The sequence below is a fragment of the Pinus tabuliformis genome, chromosome X (genome assembly GCF_031772625.1).
Source record: "Pinus tabuliformis cultivar Carrire ecotype Pingquan chromosome X, CPIR1, whole genome shotgun sequence".
Lineage (NCBI taxonomy): Eukaryota > Viridiplantae > Streptophyta > Pinopsida > Pinales > Pinaceae > Pinus > Pinus tabuliformis.
The window spans coordinates 863,571,334-863,581,457 of NC_142308.1; the positions used below are offsets into that span (position 1 = coordinate 863,571,334).

At 36.2% G+C, this 10,124-nt stretch overlaps 1 protein-coding gene across 1 annotated transcript; it reads right to left on the reverse strand.

The window, feature by feature from the left end:
- Nucleotides 1-1,054: 1,054 nt before the first annotated feature.
- On the reverse strand, nt 1,055-2,996 carry LOC149142438 (naringenin,2-oxoglutarate 3-dioxygenase-like). The gene is made up of 3 exons (XM_089448591.1): nt 2,270-2,996; nt 1,852-2,179; nt 1,055-1,618 (listed from the first exon to the last, which is right to left on the reverse strand). Exons 1-3 carry the CDS (start codon nt 2,746-2,748, stop codon nt 1,337-1,339), a joined length of 1,089 nt encoding a protein of 362 aa, XP_089304717.1. The 5' UTR covers nt 2,749-2,996; the 3' UTR covers nt 1,055-1,336.
- Between the last annotated feature and the right edge of the window lie 7,128 nt (nt 2,997-10,124).

Sequence of the window (10,124 nt, forward strand, 5' to 3'; positions counted from 1 at the left end):
TCTACAATGTCATAAAAACCGTTGTATGCCTTAAAATTGACCAATCAACAAATTTTATTGGGCATTGTCTAAATATTATATGTTTTGGAGTTGGTTAGAATTTGACAAAATAATTTTCAGCCAAACCTTAATATTTGATGTTTAAAATGGATTTTTAATTAATATATGAGTTTAATATTTGATGTTTAAAATGGATTTTTAATTAATATATGAGTTTAACTGTGAAAATTCTATGAGACACTTAAATAGAAAGTTGACAACTCAAACTTGTGATTTTAATAAATCCCTATAAAATTATCTGTAAATTAAACTATAAAATATCCCAAAAATTTTTAATCAAAATAAACTGAAAATATACCAAAAATAACACACCCCAAAAACATATAATAGATAAAATACAACATTTTATTGAACTTTAAATTCCAGGCCCGGTGGTCTGTCTAATTTAAGGCCTAGAATTTCGCTTGCATGTGCTCAGACAATAACTTAATGCATTTTACAGAATCAGTGTCACTGTGCCACGGCCTTAAAAGACATGGTTACCAACTCTTCCTTAAAGACAGGGTCTCAAACTTGCCAACACTAGATAGTTTTATTGCTCTTCCCAGATGGTGACTTAGTCTTCTCAATGAATTACCTCAATTTGAGGATTTGATTGACCAGTAGACATTAAATGTTACGCGATCTCTGGCGAAATTTCTCTAGGTGCTCTCAAATTACAGAAAATATCCACAGCTTCATTGACACAACTAAAAATATTTTTCAGAATTAGTTGGTTATAATTGCACCACTTTGCAGACAATTCCACAGCTTCATTTACACAAGTTCAAATATTTTTAAGAGACAAACATAACTCACCAACATGTCACTAACTTGCTTTCTGATTCATCATTACATTCAGATCACCAATCCTTAGTCCTGTAGGTCGATGATTTTTGAAGAGTTTTATCATTATAGGAACTTGGGATCAATTCAATATGGGTGAGGAGGATTGCCAAAAAACTGAAACCTATGTACAATGTCAACGCACTAGTGAGAACCACTCAGAAACATGTTTTATTTACTCACGCAGTTCGATAAATTAACTATAGATAAACATGTTTTATTTACTCACGCAGTTCGATAAATTAACTATAGATAAACGGGAAATGAATACAAACTAGTTAAATTGTAGAAGCGTGCTCTACAATCCAACTTCAAAATATAAAATATATACAAGTTGGTGGAAGCTTTTATTGTTACTAAGATCTCCGAGAACACATGAACACAGACATCATCCAGGGCCCAGGCACATAAAAATCTACATCGATGCATTTTTTTTTAATTGATCTTCACATCACTTGGAAATCTCTGATTGTTCCTTCTCAGCGGCTTTGGCCAACTTTTTCTGGCGGGCGAGCTCGATGTCTCGGCTCATCTTTCTGGTGTACATCTGTGCAAAAGTGATGGGCTCTTCCATGAAACACTTCTCGCCTTCCGCCTCCTTCACAACTCCATCCAACGGGTACACGATGCCTTCCTGCGCTGGATTCTGAAACGTCGCAATAGACAGCCTGCTGCTATTCGAATTCACCACGGCTTGATGGTCCGCGGTCTTGAACTTGCCATTGCTCAGATACTACAATATTATTATATCATAATGGTTAAATCACTGAATACTATAATATTATTAATAAAAATTTGAGTTTATGCTCATTGCAGATTTCTTGTAATTAAAATAGTTGCTTCATGACATATAAATATTCTGTGTTCATTAAATACATGAGATCTGCAATGAAAATAAAAATACCCAAATAAAAAGAAAAGCTGAAACTATAAAGATATAACTGCTGGGTGATTTGATGCACTTACATGCATATGATCTCCCAAATTGACAACAAAGGCTCCTTGAATGGGCTCCACAGTAATCCAGTTTTTGCCATCGTCCTTGGTAGCTTGTAGGCCTCCAACTTGGTCTTGCAGGAGAAGAGTGATGGTGCCCGGATCGGTGTGCCTTTTCAACCCCAATGTCATGTCTGGTTGTGGGCATTTGGGATAGAAGTTTATCACCACTTTCTGGTCCATCTCCACACAAGCCTTGGTCACTGCTTCAGTTTCCAATCCCAATGCCTCTGATATTATCCCCAACAGTTTGCATGCCAAACCCATCAGGGATTCGCTGTATTTCTCCACAACCTCCCTGCAAATGCACAACAATTTAGTGTTCAATTCATATGAAACAAAGCTGAAATCAATTTATATGGGGGATGCAGGGGATGGAAGGGGGTACCTCCAGCCATCGGGCTTGACAGGCCACCTTGTGTAATCACGCTGGTGAAGGGGATAAGAGAGGTAAATGCAGATTTCTCTCCAGTCCAGAACGGCTTCGCCCTGCAGATGGCTGCTCACCACAAATCCTCCACGCTTTCCACCTCTCATGTCGTATTTGAGTTTCTCCTCTGCAGGGAGGGCGAAGAAAGCTCTGGAAAGCTGAGTCATGGTCTCCACGAGCTCCTGGGGAACACCATGGTCAATCACCTGGAAAATTCCCCATTCAGAACAGGCCTTGCTCACTTCGTCTCTCACCCGGCCCCTCTCTTCCCCGGCGATACCAGAGAGGGAAATGACGGGAATGTCTTTACTGAATTGATTGTAAGCCACCTTGGGGCGCTCGTCCTCATCTCGGATGAAGATGGATTGCAGAGACTTCGGCGGCTCTTCCGTTACAAGGAAATCGGGTCGATCGTTAACCACTGCTGTGGGCGCCATTGTTTAATATCAGATCACTAGTCACGCAGAAAGAAAGAGGGCTTACTCTACTCAGAGACACAAGGTGATCTAAAGAATGGCGAGCTGTTTTAGATTTAAAGGCGTAGGGCAGGCCGGCTTGAGATGCTCATAAAAGAGTTAGTTGCAGGAGTAGAGGAGATAAATTTGAAGCATAGCTGGACCTGCAACGTGTGTGTCTACCTTCCATCCGCTTTTTTATCCGCCTTTCTTCGCGGGTCGGATGTTGAAAGCCCTGCCTGATTACCAGTCGCCTCTAACCTGATGTAAGCTACTCCCAATGTAATAGATTTGATGTTAGTTCCAATCCTACCAAATTATTTAATCTGCCATACTGAAAAATCATAAATCTTTGACCATCAAGATAATGATGTCTTACCCTATCTTCTTTTTCATCTCGAACTTTAAAGTAACATTCTCCAACAACAGCAGTTTTCTTTTCTTTTTTTTGGGCGTTAATAAAAACTCTTTTCTTAAAATAAAACACTGTAAGTCACTGTAGCGCTTAAATTAGAGGAGCCAATTCACCTGTTTTTCTTAATGTGGTTATAATAAATAGAGGATTATATCTCTCAAAATAAAACACTATTAGTCACTGTAGCGCTTAAATTAGAGGAGCTAATTCACTTCTTTTTTTTAAATGTGGTTATAATAAATGGAGGCTTATAATATTTATGTTAATTGCATAGTCGTTGTTTACCAAACAAACAATTTTGCTTGGATGAGAATATTTCAGTGGAAATTGGGTGAAATTAATTTCAAAATATTTAATTATGAGTATTTAAGTTGTTGTATTTTTATGGTGGAAATGGATTCAGCGTCATCAAAAATCTCTCGGACACCTAAAATTCTGAACCTTGATAATTATAATGAAGATTTCCAAAAATTTCTACCATAATTTTTTCAAAATCATATTAGAATTTGGAAGAAAAATTATAACCTCATAACTAATATTCTGAAAATTTAATAAATATCAACAAAGTTGAAAAATTAACTTTACTTAAATTCATTAAATAAAAACACTATTATCCAAACGCTTAAATTATAAGAGCTAATTAACCATTTCTCCTGTAGTTATAATTAATTAAGAATTATAATGTTTATGTTAATTGTATATTTTGAAAATTAAATAAATATCAACAAAATTAAAAAATTAAATTGACTTAAATTCATTAAATTTTAAAATATTATAAAACAAAATAATGATAACTCATATTAACGTTTATGACCTTGACATTTAACTACTAACATCTCTCTTTAATAAGTTAAAAAAAATGAATAAATAAAATATGTTTTGTCATCCATCGTCACACACCCATGTAATTTTTTTTTTAACTACTAACATCTCTATTTAATAAGTTAAAATGAATAAATAAATAAAATATATTTTGTCAACCATCGTTACACACCCATGTAATTTTTTTTAAATCACTGAGAATTAAAATAGTAAAGAAAAATGTTACTTCTAGTACTAAGAATATTCATACTTGTCACATTAATTAGCAGTAACATTATAACATCAAATAAATATTGGTGTATTTCACCTATAACCACATCACACTTTAAAGGGTTTGATTCTACATGTATTCACCCATCTATTATTAAGCTACTACTTAAACTTTACACACAGATTAAAGTACCGCCCTTACTTATTGTATCTATGGTATTTATGTTCCACGGTTCGACTATTAATTATTGCTTTAATTCTGACTGGGCATTATGACGTCCCTAGGCTCAACGGTAATACATCTCTCGAGTCTTCAAATGCTATACAACTAGCCCTTCTAGCCTCGGGAGATGCTCCTCATCCACAGTCACCTGATGTTGTGTTGCATCGGACGGTGGAGAGTAATCTCTTAGATCTATTCTTTCGCCGTCGCTTCATTGTCTTTGCATTTCCTCCTTTCAGGTTCAGTCATTCTGCTTCAAGGCAAGGTGCTATCGCATTTGCACAGGTAATCTCAACAGTGGTTTTCTCTGATGACCTTTGTTGGCATAATTCCACGAATCTTAGGCTTCTTCGTTCGTCATACCACCTTTTCTAAGTGGGTTGGCTCCATACATACATACCATCACTTATGTTTGATTCTCTGCTATGAGAAGGGTATCTACACATCTTCGTATCTAGGTAATGTTTATATGCTCAATGCAGGAGTTTTGTAACTTGTTTGATTATTTTCTTTTAAAAGTATCACATTACAACCCTGTGTTATTCTTGCCTAGGGAATTTGGAGGGTTTCGTCGTTGTTTAAGATTTGGAATGGACGTTAGAACTTAAGTCCGTTGCTCGGCTTACAGAGACTGGTGGAGAATGGCCATGTTTAACTGTAGGTTATTGAACTTTGCTCAACTACGTTTTCATCTGGGTTTTAGCATAGTAGGGTTTTGGCTTCAAGGGTTTAAAATTCCTTTGCGAAAATATTGTTAGCTCAGCCTTGTATGTGATTTTTGGACTTGTACTCTAGTTACAAGAAATTCTATTGAAGTAAAAACTCGCTAGTTTTTGGGTTTAGCCTAGGCATTTATAGTTGTAATAAATTTTGAATGAAAACTCTCATTTGGCTGCTAAAACCCTGGTCCAGAATTGGTTCTCGACTTTCTATTTGTAACGTCTTCATTTTGGGCTATTGCTTTTGATGAGAAAGAACAACTTCATTTTGGGCTATTGCTTTTGATGAGAAAGCACACTTTTTGATGAGGTGGGTCCTCTTGGAATAGTATAATGATTCATGTTTAAATATTATTGAATTTTCTAGAATGTCTTTACTCTCTGTGTAATATTATTGGTATGAGTTCTTATGCTTAATTCTTTTAACCAGGGGTTTAAAAGTTTGTTTACCTATAACTCACAATTGCATGTAAATCTATGAGTATCTGGATATACGTTAGGAGGATGTTCAAAAGTTTCTTGACTCTTTTTTCTTGAATTTGTAAATCATGATTCCAAAAAAATTGTTTCACTGGTTTATACTTCTTTTTTTAACTATTTCGAACATAATACAAGATTTTTCTATGTTATGTTTAAGTTTCATATTTAGATACTCTCCCTAAAAGAGTGCTTGTGCACCTGGAATTTCTACCCCTTGCTCTATGTGAACTAGTGACATAATAGTTTGTTTTTCTCTTTTTAGAATAAAATGAATAAGCTTCTTATGTCAATTTTCCTACCTCGAAATTTTAGTAGTTATTTTCTAATTCTGGATACATTGTCCTGCATATATTTTTTATACAGAGTAATGAGAACTATCCCTTTTATTTCTAGAGCAACTGCTTGTTAAAAATTAGAAAGATTAATTCCTACTACCGTAAAGTAGACCTTCTACCTATACAGCACGAGATTTTACTTATCTGAGTATGCACTAACTTCCAGTTGTTAGTCTGCTACCAGACCTTAGATTACTTGTTTCTTTTCCTCCCAACCATGCGACCGGCTAATCAGCTTGTCTCCCCCAGAGCTTCTTCTCACATGCAGAATTTCCTCTTAAGACTACAACCTTTTTGTTACAGCTATCTGGTCCTAACCAGGCTTAGCTCTAGGAACCCTCCTGACATCTCAACGTAGTGTTCTCATTTTAATACTTCACTCTTTTTCCCTCTCTTCTGATCTCAAGTACACTTACCCTCTTGATCTTTTTTTCCTAAGAATAAATCTCCAAGGAAATTAGTTAGGAATGTTATTCATTGTTGTTTAAAATTTTAGCTTGCTACCATAAAAAATTATATTTCGGATCCTGCATTGTTGCCTCTCTAATCTGCTCATTAAATGTAGTTCGCAATTCACTGAAAGAGACCTCATATATACAGTTTACCTTCTGACTTAAGGCATCTACCACTTGGTTCTCCTTTCCTTTCAAGTGCTTGATTTCAAAATCAAATTCACTTAGGAAGTTGACCCAACGAGCTTGCCTAGCATTCAAAGTGGGTTGCTTAAAATAGTTAGTTAAACTATGATGATCAATCATTAATAGAAATTTCTTACCCATCAAGTAATGTCACCACATCTTTAATGTTGAATGATTATTATTAGCTCTAAGTTATATGCTGAATATTTTTGTTCGTGTTCCTTAAGCTTCCTAGACTCATAGGCAATAACCCTGCCCTCTTGCATTAGTACGCCACCTACACCTTCCTTGCTAGCATCTATACAAACCACATAATCTTTATTCGGATCAACAATGCTCAAAATGGGTGCATTGGTGAGTAAATGTTTAAGCTTATCGAAACTCCTTTGACAATCCATGGTCCACTTAAAAGTTTTTCCTTTCTTTTGCAGAGAGGTAATGTGGTATGCCACCCTAGAAAAACCTTCAACAAATCACCTATAGTATCTGGCTAAACCCATAAATGATCTTATATCAACCACGTCTTTTGGTATTGGCCATTCCATTATAGTTTTTATTTTCTTTGGATCCACAAAAATTCCATCCTTTGTAATGACATGTCCTAAATACTGGATTTGTTCTTTAAAGAAATCACATTTGTTGTACTTGGTGTACAGTTGATGTTCTCTTAAAACTTGCAGAACAATACAGAGATGTTCTTTATGTTCTTTTATATTTCAAGAGTAAATTAGTATGTCATCGATAAAAATCAACACAAATTTATCCAAATACTAATGAAATATATTGTTCATGAGGCACATGAAGGTTGCGGGAGCATTAGTTAGTTTGAAGGGCAACAAAACGAACTCATAATGCCCATAATGAGTTCTAAAGGTTGTTTTTGCTATATCTTCTTCCTTTATTCTAATCTGATGGTAACCTGAACGAAGGTTGATCTTTGAGAACACAGTCGCACACTTCACCTGATCAAACAAATCACCTATACGAGGTAAAGGGTATTTATTCTTTATGGTCAGTTTATTTAACTAACGGTAATCCATGCACAATCGCAAGGTTCCATCCTTCTTCTTAAGAAAAAGCATCAGAGCTCCCCAAGGTGATACACTTGGGCAAATATATTTTTTATCAAGAAGTTCTTGTAGTTTCATTTTTAATTTTGTACTCTGATATGCTCATGCGATAAGGGGCTCGGGATACTGGGGAAGCTCCTAGAATCAACTCAATGGTGAAATCTATATCCCTCTTTGGAGGAAATCCCAAAATTTCTTCAAGAAACACGTCCAAAAAATTCTACACCACAAGTATATTTTCTAAAGAAACAGATTTCTCCTTTGAATTAGTATATCCTACCTGTATTGCATAAATTTGGTAGCCTTTTCTGATACATTTTTCTAATTGAGAGGTTATTACTATTCTTAATTTCAGTGGTCTTAGTATGCCTTGAATTTCCTGCCTCTTTCCCTCTTAGTCCATATAGTTAATAGTTTTGGTTTTACAGTTCATGAGGGACCAATATTTTTCCAATCAGTCCATGCCTATTAGGATATCATATGATCCTAGGGGAAACACATTCAAGTCTACCATAATAAGTTGACCTGCTAACTTTAGGGGGCAGTTGCTGACCTTGGCCAACACCCTTCTTTTTGTTCCCATGGCTAGTTGTACTAACCAAGGATTCTTAAACTTAACATCTTGCAAACAACATTGTTCTACTACTTTGGGACTAATATAACTTAAAGTAGCTCTTGGATCAATTATAATAGATATACTTAGATCGAAGACTTTACCTTCAAAATCTATCATGGTTGCTTGGTATTCCGCCTAATGGTCTTCAAGGGAAGCATTGATTTTTGGAATACTTCTTGCCACTTCTCCCATAGTTGATGCTTCTTGAATCTGTGCAACCTGATCAATTCCCTTGCGGTATTGACAAATTTTGACATAATGGGGTCTTCCACATCCCCAACATTGTACTGGAGGTCTAGCTGCTACCTCCACTTCAGTTCTACCCGACTTCTCATTTGTTTTGGACTCACTTGGAAGTTAGAATCTAGGTTGATCTCTATTCATATTCCTATTTGCTTTCTCTTTATGGGGTCCCTTATTGACTATGGCCTTATTTCCCTTATTGTTAGAGGTAAACTTAATCCCCTTTTTGTCAGCCCATCTCTTTCCCACATCCCCCTTTTTCCTGTTTTGTTGATAACATTATCGAACCTTTCCTATAACTTCATCTATGGTTTTCAGGTTTTAAAACTCGAGACACTCTTTCATGAACAACGAAAGGCTGTTGATAGATCGTTGCACATTCGTTTCTTCTTCCTGTATGTAAGTGTCTCTGGGAAAACTAGTGTCTTTTCGATCGACTAGCCCTCTAGGTTTGGCAGCTACCCTAGAAACAATAGTTCAAATCAAATCGTGATTTCTTCTATGTATAATAGATAAGAGAAAGACAAAGGAACCAACCTGGATCTTCCGCTTAACTCCTTGCTTGATCTCTCTCCCCCTTGACAGAGCTTGCAACTCCTCTCCATACTTATCCCGCTTGGAGAGTACCTGTATAAACACAGTAACAAAGAATCATCAAAGCATCTTGATCTATTATATCATAAGCATTACAGAATCATAAATATAATGAACATACAATGGCATTCATAAATAATAACATTCACAATTGCACAGTTATATGGAAGAAAACTCGAAGAACTTTATTAAATAGAAGGGAGAATTACAACCCAGTTGTCTGATCCAGCATCATCCTCCCAGCATCAAAGCCCTCTTCACCTCATGAAATAGCAAGATCACACCAACAATACAATGCTCTTTCTCAAATACAAACTATCAGCACTTCCTTGCAAATTACAAAATTCCAGCCTCCAGATCTCTCAGATGAGGGATCCATTTATAGATGTGTGCAAGGGTGTGAGTCATCTCTGGGTTTTTGATTAGTGTCATTCCACTTGTTTCATTTGGTTCCACTTGGAGATTTCTTGGATCTCTTACTCATCCTTGGGCGAATTCAGAGAGGCAAGTGTCATAGGAGAAGTTTCTAGAAGATTCCCTGAGCATCCACTTAGAAAACTGTCTCGGACATTTGTCCATCCTCGCTCATCACACCCTACAGAAGGCCTCATCAGTATGCACCACACCTGGCTAGTGTAGAAGTCAGTATGCATCGCACCCTGACAGTGGAGCAGTTAGGATGGTCCATTTTAGGCCGATTCTAGATGGTTTTTCAGGTGGAATTTTTGGGGAATGATGTAATCAGTTTACCATGATCTTTTAGGGTACGAAACAACACTTTTAGGGGTTAGAAGAGCCCTAGTTTATCGACATATAATATTGGGGTTGAAGTGACCAAATATGTCTATAACAGTTGCCCCCTAAAGCATAAAGTCGTAAATCTTGATGTCGGGTGAAATGCTTTATCATGACGATCCAAGGTTTTGAAACTGGAAGGTGACCTGTATAAGATACAATATAATACATCATCATAATGTAATTTTCTTGGCCTAG

Coding starts and splice junctions, on each gene's coding strand:
- LOC149142438 (XM_089448591.1), bottom strand. CDS start 2,748: ATGGCGCCCACAGCAGTGGTTAACGATCGACCCGATTTCCTTGTAACG. Junction 2,180..2,269: donor GTCAAGCCCGATGGCTGGAG/GTACCCCCTTCC, acceptor GTGCATTTGCAG/GGAGGTTGTGGAGAAATACA. Junction 1,619..1,851: donor ATTTGGGAGATCATATGCAT/GTAAGTGCATCA, acceptor ATAATATTGTAG/TATCTGAGCAATGGCAAGTT.